The sequence below is a fragment of the Nymphaea colorata genome, chromosome 4 (genome assembly GCF_008831285.2).
Source record: "Nymphaea colorata isolate Beijing-Zhang1983 chromosome 4, ASM883128v2, whole genome shotgun sequence".
Lineage (NCBI taxonomy): Eukaryota > Viridiplantae > Streptophyta > Magnoliopsida > Nymphaeales > Nymphaeaceae > Nymphaea > Nymphaea colorata.
In genome coordinates this window covers 24,184,391-24,202,432 of record NC_045141.1, presented here as the reverse complement: position 1 = coordinate 24,202,432, position 18,042 = coordinate 24,184,391, and the positions used below count along the sequence as shown (strand labels likewise).

At 42.5% G+C, this 18,042-nt stretch overlaps 1 protein-coding gene and 1 pseudogene across 1 annotated transcript; both read right to left on the bottom strand.

Annotated features, from left to right (window-relative positions):
• Positions 1–337: 337 nt before the first annotated feature.
• On the bottom strand, positions 338–9,122 carry LOC116253277 (nicotinate N-methyltransferase 1-like; annotated as a pseudogene).
• A 3,328-nt stretch (positions 9,123–12,450) lies between these two features.
• On the bottom strand, positions 12,451–15,236 carry LOC116252254 (nicotinate N-methyltransferase 1-like). Its single transcript, XM_031626400.2, has 3 exons — positions 14,476–15,236; positions 13,533–13,597; positions 12,451–12,994 (listed from the first exon to the last, which is right to left on the bottom strand). Exons 1-3 carry the CDS (start codon positions 15,179–15,181, stop codon positions 12,701–12,703), a joined length of 1,065 nt encoding a protein of 354 aa, XP_031482260.1. The 5' UTR covers positions 15,182–15,236; the 3' UTR covers positions 12,451–12,700.
• Between the last annotated feature and the right edge of the window lie 2,806 nt (positions 15,237–18,042).

The following is an 18,042-nucleotide window of genomic DNA, read 5'->3' as shown; positions in this document are numbered from 1 at the left end:
GTTGGTCAAAATAATATATCGAAAACAGTGCTGTAAGAATAATTAAAAGTTGAATTGCAAAGCGACAAAACGAATTATTGCTGTTAAATTAAAAAAAAAAGGAACATATAATACACAAATGCAATTGCTGGTAGAATATTTAATGACAGTACAGTAGTAAACAGCAGTATGGTCAATAAACAAATATTACATCTACAAACTAAGAAAGTGGGAAGAAAAAAACCATACCAAAAAATAGCAGCGAAGGAACAACATGAAGTAAACAAGCAGCACATTGCCCTTATTTATCCAGCTTTTTTAATTTCCTCAAACATTCTCTCTTAAAAGATCTAAAAGTTCAACACTGGACGGCCGTGCCTGGCACCCATGGGCGCTCGCGCCTGTGTTCAGTAAAATCAAGCTGCTCCATGCGGGTGAAGCAATGGTCCACGTCCGGTGACCTGAAGTTACTGAATCCAGCTGCCTCACCATGCTTCCTGTACTCAAACTCAGTCCGATGCCCGACCTTAGCAATGTACATTACCATCAAGAACAAGTCTCCCACCAGAAGGGCCCGAGTTCGTACGCTGTCGTTGTTGTTCTCGGGCACCACCGGCTCGCAGACTATCAGCTTCCTCTTCTCCGGGAGAGCTTTTGGCATTCATCATCTCTAACACCAGGGAAAATCTACTGTTCCATGTATGCATCAGATGCTTTCCGGCCAGTAGCCTTTTATATCACAAGGAATGTTGTAGGGGCAGATCACAACAAAAGCATTCATTAACTGCTTCATACAGGCATTTTACTCCCTCTGGGATGACAGAAAACCGATAAAGGCCTGGGTGATACTGCTTATCTCTAGGTAAGCCCCGTGGGCTTAAAATATGTCGATAATATACAATGGGTCATCTTATTGTTGGATCCAATGTCACATATCCATGTTCTTGGCCTGCTTGAAGTTGTAATAATGATGGTCGACCAACTGGAGCAACAAATAGTGACTCTGCAGTCTCTCCAGCTGGCCTATTGGGTACTGTGCAAATCTGAGTTATGTAGATGCACCTAATTTTTTTTTGCCTTATTTCTGAACTCAAATCCATGACAGGGATTGCCAAATTTATAGTAGCGAGACATTATTTTACATGCACCATCCATCTTCAAATAGTAAAAGGAAAGGAGGAGAAAACTGGAGTTCATATTTGGTGTGATTTGTCTACCACGTAAACCCAAAAAAATAATGTTGTTTATTGCATGCAGCCATGCTTTTGAATGGTCCACGCAGTCGCTTTCTTCTTTACTTGATAAATTAACAGGCTGGGGTAAGGCGGACTCCTTCCCCATATGTTGGTCTAATCGTGTGAGACTACAAGATTCCTAGAGTTCAACTCTGCGCCATCGTTTTAACTTGAAAGCCTTGAAGTTTTAATTCACTAGCTAGGTGAATTGTAAACAAGTCGAGCGATGCTTCAAACATTAGTTTTTTTTTTTTTTTTTTAAAAAGAAACTTTTGCAAGAGCTAGGTTCCAAATATATTTTTGAGGTGGACTGCACAATAAGTCTAGCCAGTTTGAGCTCAACTCGAACTCACTAGTCAAAACTTGGCTCCTTTATAAACATGTTGAGCTTGAATTCAAATGCATGCTCGAAATGTTAAACAACTTAAGTTGGAGTAGTAAGAACTCTTAAACTCAGATAGACTAGATTGCATAATGAACACTAAAAAATATAATGAGAGAATAGTTGAATGAGTCATACGAAACGAGGCACACTTAATAGAAACAAGTTAAAGAAGTTGAGCTCGAGCTGACGTTGTATTGTGAGGTTGAGTTTGAGTCTGTTCTGTGGAGCTCGATATGAGCTTTCTGAGTCAGGTTGATCTTGCGTTGGCCGCATGCACCCCAACTTTTGGGCCTTTTCTTTTTTTTTTGGGGGCCTATGTCATGTACTCTAGATAATTTCTAAAAGTTAGTATGTAATTGACATATATATATATATATAGTACTCAATTTCATACTAGCATTGGCCACAACTTCAAGGAGGTCAAACCCTGCCGCCAACATCTGCGACTCTAAACCCGTCACAGGACTTGAGCAATGTCGTCATGAATGGCCTGCACACTCCGCGCCTGACTCGTTGCATCATCGAGCTGTAGATGGGGTCCTTGCCGAAGTACTCGCAGGCAGTCACCCCATGAGGCTTCTTGAACGCTGGTGCACTCAAGTCGAGCACCACCTCATGCAGGTGAGTCCACGCCTGAGCAAGTGCGTCCAGGTGGTGCTGCAGCACGTATGCGCCCAACGACAGACCCCAATCATCGGTCACGAGCATCCGGCCAAGGTCAGCCAGCCTAAAGGCAGTAGCGGAGCTATGTGTGGCTGGTGTGGGCCATTGCCCATGCCAACCAAAACCAATAGTTGAAAATTTTTACTAGGAAGGGGTTGGATCTGGATCCAACCAGATGTGATGTTCATGGCAAGCTCATAGGCACCATACCCACTAAGGTAAGTGCCCATTTGATAATTTTTTTTTTGGCTCAGTCACTGCGGGAAGGCCTCGCCAGCAGGTTGTAGTCGGGGACCTCTTGAAAGACACCTTGGCTGGCTAGGACCCGGAGGGTGCGCTGGAGGTTGACAGTGTCCAGCTCTGTTGCTTAGCCCAGCTTGGTCGGGATCAGGACCATGAGTTGTTTGGCCGAGACGGTGAGGTTGGCACCACCTTGCCAGATTTGATCGGGTTGGTCAAGTTTGACTGCTGCATGAAGAAGAGCCATGGGCAGGCTGATGAGGTTGGCCAGGTGCATCATCGTCATCCTTGCTTGTTTCTGCTCTCCTCCATGGCTCTCTCCACGGCTTTCTTGAGTGAGAGCTTCTGCATGTTGGAAACAAAGGTGTCAGTGTGAAGTATTTATGGACAGGGTAGCAGATGATATAAGGAGAGCACACCATCTCTTTGGTTCTGCTCTCATGGGGACTCATCCCCCAATTTTCAATTATGTCCACACCTTTTCTTCACGTTTTTCGTTTTATTCCGTCGAAGATTTGTCAAAATAGAGCGAATACGTGCCGATACATTTTGACCATTGTGTCGTATGGATGCTGTGTCGGTGAGTTAACCAATACCGCACCGGTACCCTTCTTTTACAGCATTAAATTGAAAGCAGTGTTGTGAAAATAAAGGACTGAATTCAAAGTGGCCAAAGAAATTGATCAGTATGTTAAATTTTAGAAGTGGACCGACAATGTACAAAAAAAAAAAAAAAATACTGGCAAGACATTTGAATAATAAACTAATCAGGGACAGTGGTTGAATCAGAATCAATTTTCCACAAAGGATGCATGTAATTAGCTTCGGAAGCTTGAGGGCTGGCAGGGGCCATGGCCCGCAAGAATTTTGAAAAGAAATTTTACCAGCAGCTAACGTTTTGAAAATTTTTATCATGAGCCCCATAAAAAAAATCTTGCAAAGCACAACTATGGAAAAAACCTTGGCTGTGTCGCTGGTCCGTTCAGGCCTCGGGCTCCATAAACACTACTTTTCAAAGCATGCAAATGTATAGGCCATGGTTTGTATGATCAAGGGAAGTCCACGAGCCTCTTAACCAACCGAGGCTTCATTGGGCTTCCCTTCTAGGACGCGATGGGCAATTATACCAGAAACCAATATTACATACAAACTAACAAAGTGGAAAGAAAAGATAACGTGCCACAAATATAGCATCCGGCAGAGCTCTGTGGCAGTTCTCCAAGATCTTCTGGCATTCTTCATCGCCAAAACTAGTTAAAACCCACTGTTCCAGATATGTATGTCATGTGTCAGATAGAGCTTCCTTCTATCTTGTGGAACCGAAAAGTACTCCATTTGAGTTGTACTCTGATTAATTTGCATATAAATCCACCAATATTTCATCGCCAATGCCAAAGTTTTCAACCAGTAATTGATATGCCTTGGTTTCACCTTGCTAGCTGTATAATTGCCCCAAATGTGTTTTCAACCAGTAATTGACACGCCTCGGTTTAACCTTACTAGCTGCGTAATTGCCTCAAATGCAAAGATCACTAGTGCTAAGATGGAGTTGGAAATTAGTGATGGTAAAAAGCAATCATTTTGTAGGAGGTGATCTACGAGAGTAACATCAAATTTTGCCACAGAGTGCCACAAGAATTCCAAATTGAATGTGAGAATTAGCCCTGTGAGATTAGTCAGATGAGCAATAAATATGGTGCTGAAAGCGAAGTCTCAAATCTAAGCTAGCCAGAATATATATATTGGTGCGCCGCACCCTTTCCCCATTAGTATAAGGAAATTGTTGAAACACAAAAAATCCTATCGTTCATGACAGAGAGCCCAAAGGGAGTAGGGCTGTACAGTTAGTCGAGCCAACTTGAGCTCGACTTGGACTCATACAGATCGAGCAAGTTCGAATTGACGTAACATGAAGCCTATTAGCTCTGTTTATAAACGAGTCAAGCTTGAGCTTATAGATGAGTCGACTTCGATTTCTAAAGGTTCAACTCATTTAAATTGGAGTAAGCTTGTTTAATCTAGCCTATCTTTTTCCTTTGTAATTTCTAAACTTAAAACGAAGGAAAGGGATCAAGTCAATTAGGGAGTTGGTAAATGAGCTTAAGCAAGTCGAGCTTGAGTCTGGACTCTTATTGAGTCGAGCTCGAGCTCAAGCCGCACAAGTATAGCTTGACTCAAGCCCGGGCAAAGCAATATGATTCAAGTCGAGTCGAGTCGAGCTCAAGCTCGACTTGGCTCCTGGACAGGCTTGTCAGGAGAGACGTAAATGGTAGTGGATTGAGAAACAACCCTAGTCAGGAGAGACATAAGTGGTAGTGGATTGACAAGCATTAACCGATTTCCTTGCGATGCGACTTGGACCTTCAAATTAAGAAAGGAAGTATCTGTATGGATGGGTACTAAAACCAGACCCGATTTCTAGCCTCCCTTCGGCGATGTTAGTCACTTAATTCAATCAGCATGTACTTCCATAAGGAGACCGAGATGAACACAGAAATTGCTGTATGTTCTTAATTAGAACACTTAGAAAAGTTCCTTATGTGCTAGAATCACATTTTTTCAGTCCAATCAGAAACTTGAAGCCTATGCTTAGAGCTAAGATCAGTTTCAAAGTTCAGAGCTTTTATGAAGATGGCATCTCCTGCAGGCACAGACTCGAACATGCTACCATCTACGTGCGTCATACCTGTTGTACAACATGCATTTAAAGAAATGTAAGTTCATGAAGGATCCACCCCAAGCAATATGTGCAGTTAAATAGACAAGCTTCATCTTGTCCTAATAACCCCAAAATGTACTTCAGATATGTTGATTATAAACGATGGGCCACATTATATCTTGTTGGATCCAATGTCACAAAGTGTCATGTTCTTTGGAAAAGTCGCTGCACAAAAACCTTGCAATAAATCTTTATTTTCTCTTTAGCCGACCTATGCTGCTGCTACAGGGCGATGTACATTATTGATGGTACACCAACGCAGAAACGAGGGCCGTGTCAATTGCTGGTTGAAAGCCACCGGCGAAACCCTATTTCAGAATTAACTCCACGACAAAGCTGGCAGAGATCAAGATACTGTTGTGGCAGCTAGGTATTGTATCTATTTATCTTCACAGACACCTATCTTCAAACAGAAGAAAAGAAAGGGAAAGAAAATTGAATATCATATTGTGATTTACGCGTATAAGCCATGTTCTGATATGTTATGAGCAATTGATACTTTACTTTTTGAATGTTTCATTTATCATATGATGTTCTCTTGTTTCTTTTACTTGATAAACAAGGTGGGGCTGCATCAGACACATGGGGAGCTTTCAAGGAAATTGTGTGTAGCTTAACGAGAGAGAGAGAGAGAGATAGAGAGAGAGAAAGAAAGAAACCATGGTACTGTGGAGCATTGGCCACAACTTCAGGGAGGTCAAAGTTGATGCCTTGCAATCCTGGGTATCTCTCAACGATCATAGCCAGGCACACGTGACACACCAGAGCTGCCGCCAACGTCCACGAGCGTCTTCAGCCCCTTGGACTCAAACCCATCATAGGACTCGAGCACTGCCCTCATCAATGGTTTGGACACCCCGGCCATGGCCCGCTGTATGACCGAGTTGTAGGTGAGGTCCTTGCCGTAGTACTCGTAGTCAGCCACCACCTGAGTCTTCTTGAACGCCGCTTCGCTCGAGTCGAGCACCGCCTCGTGCAGGTGAGTCCACGCCTGAACCAGTGCGTCCTGGTGGTGCTGCAGCACGTACGCGCCCAGATCGTGGGGCCACGAGAGTCCGGCCGACACTGGTCAGCCGGAAGGCCATGGCCGGCGGCTTCCCATGGTCGGGAACCTCTTCAAACACGCCGTGGCTGGCCAGGACCCGGAGGATGCGTTGCAGGTTGACGGCGTCCGGCTCGGTTGATAGGCAGGCCGAACTTGGTCCGGATCAGGCCCGCGAGTTGTTTGGGCGAGATGGGGAGGCTGGCACCGCCTTGCCAGATGAGCTCGGGTATGTCCAATCTGACCGCTGTGTGGAGAGCCATAGGCACGCTGATGAGGTTAGCCAGGTGCATCATCGTCATTTTATCGTCATTTTTGCTTCTCTGTCATCCATGGCTCTCAGCTCTCTCTCCCTCTATCTGAGCTCTGCTGCACAATCAATACAAGTAAGTCCTTAATACACATTTATAGAGAAGGTATCAGGGGGATAGCTAGTAAAATGAGATGCCAATTGTTTTCAAAAAACATAAGGTTCATAATAGATGGCTGGGTTAAGCTCAAACTAAATCTCTGCTTAACTGCTGATTTCGAGAATCTTAAAGTCGAGCGAAGCCGAGCTGGAGCTAGGTGCTCGACTTGAGCTCGAGTTACAGTTTATGGTAGTCGAGCCCAGTTCGAGTTCGACCAACTTGGATCTTGAACAGAGCCGTTCCCCCTTGAATTGATGTGTGCGATCGAATCTCATGGCAGCAAATGCTTGTCAATTCTTTCATTGACAAGGCAATTTATGCAAGATAATATTGACTGCGAAAATTAGTTTTTGTGTTGTTTAGAATAAGAGAGACGATGCACTCAACCTAATCTGTTTGGACTAAACAAAAATCCAGGCTTTACCGGTTCGGATCCAATTGGATACAAGCTTTGGATTTTGATTTGCTCCATCGGATATTGTCCCTGTTTTTTCACTTGAACCATGCACAAACTTTAGTTTTTAAAACTGAATTCAGAATCTGAGAAGCAAGATCTGACATGTAAATTTAGTCAGCTTGAAGCCCTATCTGGTCTAATTGGACTCATTTGCAAAAATTACAAATGGAACTTAAACCAAATTAATAACCAAAACTCTCCTTAAACGGATCTAAATTAAGGTTAGTAAATTAAATAAATCCAACCCAATTGACCAACCTTGTCAAATATTAGTAATGCTAATTCACAAGATCCCAAGTGTGATTAGCATGTAAAGTAGTTATTTCATCTTTCATAGCTTGATGCCAACCCGGGTGTTTGAAAGCAAGGGAATAGTGCGACGGTTCTTTAGGAATGGATGTGGTAGAGAGGGCATACTTGGGATTAGGTTTGGTGACTCCGGATTTGGAAGGAGTGATCATATCATAGGATGAGTGGATGACGAGGAGGATGTTGATGGCGATGAGCTAGGTTGGTCAAGTAAGGGAGTCTTTGGTATGACTATGGGTACTGGATTTTCTATGGTAGATGGACCTTCAATATTATGCATTTGTGCTAGGCGTTGGGACTCTAGATGATAGTATTGGGATGAGTCTGAAAAGGAGACAAAATCGGCATTAGTAGTGATGGCCCTAGGGGTTGGCGTGGGAATGTGGTAGGGAAAAACTGTTTCATCAAAGACAACATGTCGATATATGTATACCGTCCAATGGGAGGATAAAGACATCTATACCCCTTATGGTGGTTGTTATATCCAACAATAACACATGGTAGAGACTTGAGTTGAAACTTATGTTCTGGATAACCCCAAAGATAAGGATAACATCTAGATCTAAAAGCTCGAAGACATGAATAACCCGGGCATTTTTAAAAAAAAATCTTGTATGGACTTTGCATATGTAAAACCTGTGAAGGAAGTCGATTGATGAGCCATACAACAGTAGAGAATGCCTCTACCCAAATCTGAGATGGAAGGTTGCTATGAAATAACATAGTAAGACCCAATTCTGTGATAGATCTATGCTTGCGCTCCACCACTCCATTTTGTTCAGGCGTCTTAGGGGCAGAATTTTTTATGCTTGATGTCATTTTCTTTTAACTAGTCTAGGAGGGTCTTACAATTAAACTCTTCTCCTTCATCACTTTGAAAAACTTTTAGCTTGGGGTCAAACTGAGTTTGGATCATTTTGTGAAACTCAAGGAATTTGGCAAAAAAATCATATTTCTGTTTTAGATTATATATCCAAGAGTATCTAGAAAATTGATCAACAAATAAGACATAAAATTTGATATTCTGACATGAAGGAACAAGAGTAGGTCCCCATAAATCACAATGAACTTTAGCAAATAAAGAGTCACAATCGTCATCAACAAAAATATTTTGTAAAGTCTGCATGTCTTTCCCATCTGTCAACTAGCACAAATAAAAGATTCAGACAGATTATTTGTCATATTAATCAACTTATTCGTAGTCGTAAAATCCAATATTTTATGATGTGGATGGCCAAGTCGTCCATGCCAAACTTCAAGGGGAGCTGATTGGAACCTTGTTGAGAAGAACACAGTCTTTGGTTTTGTCTTGAACGCATATAAGTCGCATTCTCTAGATCCCGTTGCAATCACCTTATTGGTCTCCTTGTCCTTAATAGAAAAGCAATTTGAAGAGAATTCAAACATATAGGGCATCGAAGACGTAAGTTTGCTGACCGAAATAAAATTCTTTTTAATATCGAGTACAACGAGAACATTGTCTAGAGGTACCGTGCAATTGTCCACATGAATATCAGTAGTACCAATATGTGTAATATCAAGATATTGACCATTTCCTACCATAATTTTTTCAGTTCCATTATAGGGAATGCAACACTTAAGTTTACCTAGATCATCGAACACATAAGAACTTGCTCCAATATCGGGAAACCAGTCTTGATCAGTTGGATCGGAGACTTTCATAGTAGCGAAGGCTTGGGTCATATCACGAGGCTGATATGCATGATCGAATCTGTGATAACATTTGAAGGCACTGTGATTATTTAATCCACAAATCTGATATGGTACCTTTGATTTGGTGGACTTTCCATTAGTCGGCCCTTGCATATTTGAGTCTAAGTTGCCGGATTGAACCCACGTCCCTTAGAATTGAATCGAGTATTGGTATTGTTGTTCCGCCAGTTGTTGTTGTAGCGTTTTCTGTTGTTCTGGTTGTTAGATTGTCGTGTGAGAATGACCATTGGACTATTTAGTCTAGTCTCTCCTGCATGTAGATATTTCATTGTTTCATATCCTTGGAGTAAGGATACAATGTCGAGGTAGGATGATACCGACGACTTGAGGATGTAATTCATAAATGACTCATATCCAGTCTGAGTCCATTGACTAGCCAGAAAACCTTGTCGTCATCTATCAGAGGCTTTTTTATTGCTGCATGTTCATAACATATGGCCTTGAACCCTGTGACATATTCAGCGATAGATTTGTCTTGTTTGAGAAAGATTTGTAATTTCCTTGTCGACATAATTTCTCTACCTTTTGATTCTCAAACAATGGCTCCTGTCAGTGTTTTCTATACCTGTGCAGCGGTATCATGTCCCACAACTAGTCCTAGGATCTCTTTCATGAGGGAACCAGTTATCCATCCCCTTAAAACACAATATCATTTTTTTCCAAACAAAAAAACCATGGTTCGGTCATCTCAAATTTCATCATTTTTGGTAGTTTCTATGGTAAAAGCTTGCGTGGGAATCGACCTTTCGATAAATCCAAGCAAATCTTGACTCTTTATGAGTCTAAGAATTTGTGTTTTCCACAGCAAGAAATTCTTGTGTGACAGCTTCATAGAAACAAAATTAGCCACATTCACGGTGGAGGGATAGGGGTACTTAGTTGTTCAATTTGTTGCGGATGTCGATATGTTGAAGACATGTGGCACTTGTAAATTATGTATCTCTTCACAGGATTATTCAAAAAATCTGCAAATTTGTCCGAAAATACTAGACACATGCTCGAATCCAATGCCATTTAGCTCGACCTATGAATCGCCTCCAGTCAAAAACGCGCCCCAGAGAAAGGCACGCCTAAAAGACCCTCTCTCGACAGAAAGTCATGCCTGGAAGACCCTCGCCCCATAGAAAGTCACGCTTGGAATACCCTCTCTGGCGAGTGTGCACGAGCTGTGAATCGCCTCCAGTCGAAAACAACTCGGTCGACAGCAGCTGCGGCAATTATAAAATGCTGGCGTTTCCTTTGAAATGGGATTAATATAGGTTTTACAAATGAATTGGAATTAAATTCATACGCCACTTTTTGTACTCTTTTTTCTTCTTTCCATCTACAATTTTGATTCCTTAAATCTCTCTCTTACTGAAACGGACGGATCTTCTTTCCATTGTCATCATCTTTATCATTTGCTCTTAATAATGTGGGAAGCGTTGTGAGCTAGAGAAGCTAACGATTTCTCTTGTGCGTGAGAAATGAAGGACGTCAGTTTCTCTTGTGTGAGCTGGTGCCCTAATAATGGAAAGATTGAGAGCTGTTAGAGTTGGCGTCGGTTGCTGATGAACTGGTGCGTGAGAAAGGGACATCCGTTGTTGATGAGCTGGTGCGTGAGAAAAGGAAAGAGCTGGCGTCGGTTGCTGATGAGCTGATTCCTCCTTTTGTGCGTTATGTGGTAACTCCTTTCGTGCTTTATCAGTTATCACTTGGCACCACCTTGCCAGTTTTGATCGGGTTGGTCAAGTTTGACTGCTGTGTGAAGAGCCATGGGCACGTTGATGAGGTTGGCCAGGTGCATCATCGTCATCCTTGCTTCTTTCTCCTCTCCTCCGTGGCTCTCTCCATCGCTTTCTTGTGCGAGCGCTTCTGGATGTTGGAAATAAATGTGTCCGGGTGAAGTATTTATAGACAGGGTAGCAGACGATGTAAGAAGCCGGAGACCGTCGTCCGACCACATCTTATCACCTATGTACACCAATACATTTTGACCATTGTGTTATATTGATCATGCTGTGTTGGTGAGTAAACCAATACCGCACCGGTACCCTTTTTTTACAGCATTAAATTGAAAGCAGTGTCTTGAAAATAAAGAACTGAATTCGAAGTGGCCAAAGAATTTGATTAGTATGTTAAATTTTAGAAGTGGACCGACAATGTACAAAAAAAAATTAATAGTAAGATATTTGAATAATAAACTAATCAACTTACAGTGGTTGAATCAGAATAAATTTTCCGCCAGTCTGGTTCAGCCTAATATTTAACAACCGTTAATGGAAGGATTAAAGCTAATGAGCGATCTGCTGCTCAAATTGTCTAAGCTTTTCCTCTGCGCTCCTTCTCAAACGTGGTGTTTCCTACAGAAAAGCAACAAATATATATCGACCGATCCATGCAACACTCAAACAACCGTGGTTAAAGCGTGCAGGAAACAGAGTTACCTTCGACTTTTACATTAAATTCCGGGGACAAAGTTAATAATTCCTTTGTAACGAAAGAAATTTGGGGGACGCAACATTTACAGTAGAAAAATCTCACGCGTCCACCGATCTTGTGCACTAAAGATGGAGATTTTTTTTTCCTTGAATTTTTACTTTTAATGATAAAATCTGGACAATTTGTTTTATATTTCTTAGAAGTAAAAAGAAAACCACGCATTCAATGTAATTATGTAATCAGATTTGGACTAAAAAAAAAGGAAAAAAAAAAATAGGCTAACACCGAGTCCAACTCAATTGGTAATTACCAGCATTCGATTTTGATTCGGATGTACTCAAACCTGACCAAATTGGATCTCATCTCCGTCATTTTCAAGTGGCCACGTTAAGTTAAAACGGAATAGAAGTTTTGAGATTGAATGCATCACTGTTTGTGCAGAAGCTGTACTGCTGTAGTTAACGATGGATGATACATAGTCTCTGTGCAATTTTTTACCCACAAAGGATGGATGTAATTAGCTTCGGAAGCTAAAGGGCTGGCAGGCCAGCGAGAATTTTGAAAAAAAAAAGTTTTACCAGCAGCTAATGTTTTGAAAATTTCTATCATGAGCGACATAAAAAAAAATCTTGCAAAGCACAACTACGGAAAAAACCTTGGCTCTGCCACTGGAGAGTTCAAGCCTCGAGCTCCATAAGCAGTAGTTGTCAACCGCATGCAAATGTATAGGCCATGGTTTGTATGACCAGGGGAAGTCTACCAGCCTCTCAACCAACCGAGGCTTCACTGGGATTCCCTTCTTCTAAGACGCAGTATACTAAAAACCAATATTACATACAAACTAACAAAGTGGAAAGAAAAGAAAACACGCAAAGATCGCACTACTCATTCTTTACCCGAACGAAGGAAGAACATGAAGTAATTAAACAAGCAGCACACTAGAACATGAAGTAATTAAACAAGCAGCACACTGTCGTTATTTTCCAGCCAATGAAATTTACTCAACATTCACACAAGCAAGGGCCAAAAGTTCGGCAGTAGACGACTAGGCGAGGCAGCCATGGGTGCTCACACCTCCACAGTTCAGTAAAATCAAGCAGCTTCATCTACTTGAGGAACTCCATGAGGGTGAAGTAAGGGTCCACGTCCAGTGACCTGAAGTTACTGAAGCCAGCTGCCTCACCATACTTCCTGTACTCGGACTCAGCCCGGTGCAGGCTCTTGTACATTGCCATCAAGAATATGTCTCCCACCAGAAGTGCTCGAGTCCGCACGCTGGCGTCGGTGTTCTCTGGCGCCACCGGCTCACAGAGAATCAGCTTCCCCTTCTCCGGAAGAGCTCTGTGGCAGTTCTCCATGATCTTGTGGCATTTTTCATCGCTAAAACCAGCTAAAATCCCCTGTTCCAGATATGTATGTCGTGTCTGTCAAATTATTTCATCCTAGATAAACAAGCGCATCTAAGATTATTATTACCTATAGGTTTTTTAATTTGGATCTTACACTATGAACATTTCAAATTCAAACAAACTAAATGTGTGACCAATTGAATTGGGTGTCCTTAAAAAAGGAGAAAAGTGAGAAGAAAACTCAAAACCATATCCTCACACCAGACAATAGCTTCTGTCTCTAGACATTCTCTTCTACCATTAGACACTCTGTTAGAGCAGAAAGCTAGGAAAAGGTTACATCCTTCTCCCATCTTTGAATATTCGGGATGTAGATGGAGAGCCTGACATGCCCATGATGTTGCTTCGCGACACCATATCCGAATCCTGTCACAGCTAATTTTTGGTGGCCCTCAGAAGATCACATGCTCACCTCTGAAATGGACATTAAATGAGCCGCACTTTTTGTGGCTATGGTCCTATCCATATAAGAAGAAGAAAAGAAATCCACTGGAGAGTACAAAGCAGAAAGAGCTTCAAATTTCAAAACCTTCATGAAGATGGCGTCTCCCGCTGGAACTGACTCGAACATGTTTCCACCCACGTGCGTCATGCCTATTGCATGCAACAGTACAATTCAAGAAATATCAGTTTCCCATTCCCATAAGTGGTGCATCCCAAACAATTTATGCAGGTAAAAGAGCCAAGCTTGATGTTACCGTGATAGCACCAAAACGTTCAAATATGTTGATTATAAACAACAAGCTACCTGATTATAAACAATTTATGCAGGAAATTTTCTTCATAAAAGAACACAAAGAGTACTCAGTTGTCGGACGTCACTACTAAGAACACAAAGAGCACTCACACACCGACTAAGATTGAAACCCCGGTATCCCCAAAATGATGCAGAATGACAACTATATTTCAATGCGCAAGACAATCCAAAGAGCGATCATCATCCCAAATAAAGCCCCAACCGTGGGCGAAGGTATCCCAAATAAAGCCCCAACCGTGGACGAAGGTGGGTTTGCAATAGAAAAGTGCCCAAAACATTCCCATCACTAAACAAGCAAACGGTTCAGTGTGGCACGTGTGCTTTGTTTTTATGAGAAAACAAGTGGAAGACTTGAAAGAGGCAACAGTGTCCCAACAAGTCTGTCACCTCATTTGTCACCTGTTGCATTCTGCTTTGTTTTGTCCTTCCTAGCTATTAGTACCCAATTCCTTTGTCTTTCAAGTTAGGTTCAATTTTGTGCTTAAAATCGGACTCACAAATAGCATAGACCTTTCTTCATTCTTATCCAATCTGAATTTGAATTTGCATTTGTGAACATCCATTGAAGTGGACATGAGAGAGAGAGAGAGAGATTCGTAACATATAGATATAGAAGAGTGAGGACTTATTCATTCAAATCAACAACCATATCAAAGTTACTGGGGAACATCACAAAGCTCTTCAAAGGTCACGAGTAAGAGAGAGGGTGAGATACCTTGGTATTGTGGCGCATCGGCCACAACTTCGGGGAGATCAAAGTTGATGCCATGCAATCCCGGGTACCTCTCCAGGATCATCGCCAAGCAAGAACCGGTGCTGCCGCCGACGTCCACGACCGTCTTCAGCCCCTCGGACTCGAACCCATCATAGGACTCGAGCAGCGCCCTCATGAACGGCACGGACATCCCACTCATAGCCCTCTGCATCAGCGAGTTGCAGGCGGAGTCCTTGACGTAGTACTCGTAGGCAGACACGCCATGTGCCTTCTTGAACGCCTCTTGGCTTGAGTCAAGAACGGACTCGTGCAGGCAAGGCCATGCCTGAACCAGAGCATCTTGGTGGTGTTGCAGCACGTACGCGCCCAGCGACAAGCCCTGATCATCGGTCACGAGCGTCCGGCCGACGTCGGTCAGCCTGAAAGCCTTGGCCGGCGCGTTGCCGTGGTCGGGGACCTCTTCGAACACGCCGTGGCTGGCTAGAAGCCGGAGGATGCGTTGGAGGTTGACCGCGTCTGGCTCGGTTGCTAGGCTGAACTTGGCTCGGATCAGGCTCGCGAGTTGTGCGGGTGAGACGGGGAGGTTGGCACCACCTTGCCAGATGAGGTCCGGTAGGTCCAGTTTGACTGCTGCATGGAGAGCCATGGGCACGCTGATGAGGTTGGCCAGGTGCATCATGGTCAGCCTCGCTTCTTTGTCCTCCATGGCTCTCTCTCTCCCTAGAGCTGCCGCTGCATATCGGATACAAAAATGTCTGTATCAACGCATTTATAGAGAAGGTAGCAGACGATTATTTTGCCGTACAAAGCTTGGTTCCATAGACTGTGATCCATCCACATCTTATCTTTCTCCGGACAGCATTTCTTTTTCCACTTTTTTATTTTTTTTCATTTAATAAGACTCATTCCACCATTACAGGCCATTGACAATTTTATCCTCGCGTGCTCTTTGTGCCTTTCCTTTTAGTCCTCCACATTTTTTTTAAAATATTTTACTGTTCACTATTGTTTTTTGCAAAAGAAGAAAAAAAATCTGCCACAACAATTTGAAATGAAAAAAGCCATACCTCTATGGTCCACCGTTGGTCAAAATAATATATCGAAAACAGTGCTGTAAGAATAATTAAAAGTTGAATTGCAAAGCGACAAAACGAATTATTGCTGTTAAATTTAAAAAAAAAGGAACATATAATACACAAATGCAATTGCTTGTAAAATATTTAAAAACAGTAAAGTAGTAAACAGCAGTATGATCAATAAACAAATATTACATCTACAAACTAAGAAACTGGCAAGAAAAAAACCATACCACAAAGATAGCAGCGAAGGAGCAAGTTGAAGTAAACAAGCAACACATTGCTCTTATTTATCCAGCTTTTTTAATTTCCTCAAACATTCTGTCTTAAAAGATCTAAAAGTTCAATACTGGACGACCGTGCCAGGCATCCATGGGCGCTCGCGCCTGTGTTCAGTAAAATCAAGCAGCTCCACGCGGGTGAAGCAATGGTCCACGTCCGGTGACCTGAAGTTACTGAATCCAGCTGCCTCACCATGCTTCCTGTACTCAGACTCAGTCCGATGCCTGACCTTAGCACTGTACATTACCATCAAGAACAAGTCTTCCACCAGAAGGGCCCGAGTTCGCACGCTGTCGTCGTTGTTCTCGGGCACCACCGGCTCGCAGACTATCAGCTTCCTCTTCTCCGGGAGAGCTTTGTGGCAGTCCTCCCAAGATCTTCTGGCATTCATCATCGCTAAAACCAGGGAAAATCGACTGTTCCACGCATGCAGCAGATGCTTTCAGGTCAGTAGCCTTTTATATCACAAGGAATGTTGTAGGGGCAGATCACAGTAAAAGCATTCATTAACTGCTTCATACAGGCATTTTACTCCCTCTGGGATGACATAAAACCGATAAAGGCCTAGGTGATACTGCTTATCTCTAGGTAAGCCCAGTGGGCTTAAAATATGTCGATTATAAACGATGGGTCATCTCATTGTTGGACCCAATGTCACATCTTATTCTTGGGAAAATTTACTATTCCGCAAGAACCTAGAAATAGTTTTTTTTCCCCCGTTTTCACTTATGATCTCTTTGATCTTTCATGTACATAAATAGACATTATGCATTGAATGAGTAAGAACAGGGCGGACCCATGTTCTTGGCCCTGCTCGAAGATGTAATAATGATGGTCAACCACTGGAGCAACAAATACTGACTCTGCAGTCTCTCCAGCTGGCCTAGTGGGTACTCTGCAAATGTAGATGCACCTAATTTTTTGCCTTATTTCTGAACTCAATTCATGACATGGGATTGCCAAATTTATAGTACCGAGACATTATTTTACATGCACTACCCATCTTCAAATAGTAAAAGGAAAGGAGGAGAAAATTGGAGTTCATATTTGATGTGATTTGTCTACCACTTGAACCCAAAAAAGATAATGTTGTATACTGCACGCAGCCATGTTTTTGAATGGTCCTTTTCTTATGACGTAGTCGTTTTCTTCTTTTCTTGATAAATTAACAAGCTGGGGTAAGGCAGACTCCTTTCCCATATGTTGGGGTAATCGTGTGAGACTACATGATTCCTAGAGCTCAACGCTTCGCCATCGTTTTAACCTGAAAGCCTTGATGTCTTATTCACTAGCTAGGTGAATTGTAAACACCTCGAGCGATGCTACAAACATTAGGGAAAAAAAAAGCCTTTTGAAAGAGCTAGGTTCCAAATATATTTTTGGGTTGGGCTGCACAATAACTCAGCCAGTTTGAACTCAACTCGAACTCACTAGTCAAAACTTGGCAAACTTGGCTCCTTTATAAACATGTTGAACTTGAATTCAAATGCATGGTCGAAATGTTAAACGAGTTAAGTTTGAGTAGTAAGAAATTGATTCGTTGAGTCTCAACTAGACTCGACTACATAATGAATACTGAAATATAATCAGAATATAGTTGAATGACTTAAATGAAACGAGGCACACTTAATAAGAACAAGTTAGGGAAGTCGAGCTCGAGCTCACGTTGTATTATGAAGTTGAGTTTGAGTCTGTTTCATGCAGCTCGACTTAGCTTTCTGAGTCTGGTTGAGCTTGAGCTGGAAACAAGCAACACACTGCCCTTATTTATCCAGCCTCTCAAATTTCCTTAACATTAACAAAAAGCTAAAAGTTCGGCACTAGACGTCCAGGCCAGGCAGCCATGGATGCTCACACCTCTACTGTTCAATAAAATCCAGTAGCTTTATCTACTTGAGGAACTCCATGAGGACGAAAAGGTCCACGTACAGTGACCTGAAGCTGGTCAAGCCAACCTTCTGACCATACTTCCAGTACTCCACTCAGTCCGGTGCATGCCCTTATGCACTGTACATTGCCGTCAAGAATAAATTTCCCATCAGAAGGGCCCGAGTTCGCACGCTGGCGTCGGTGTTCTCCGGCACCACGGGCTCGCAGACAATCAGCATCCCCTTCTCTGGCAGAGCTTTGTGGCAGTTCTCTGAGATCTTCTGGCATTCTTCATCGCTAACTAGTTAAAACCCACTGTTCCAGATATACATGTCATGTT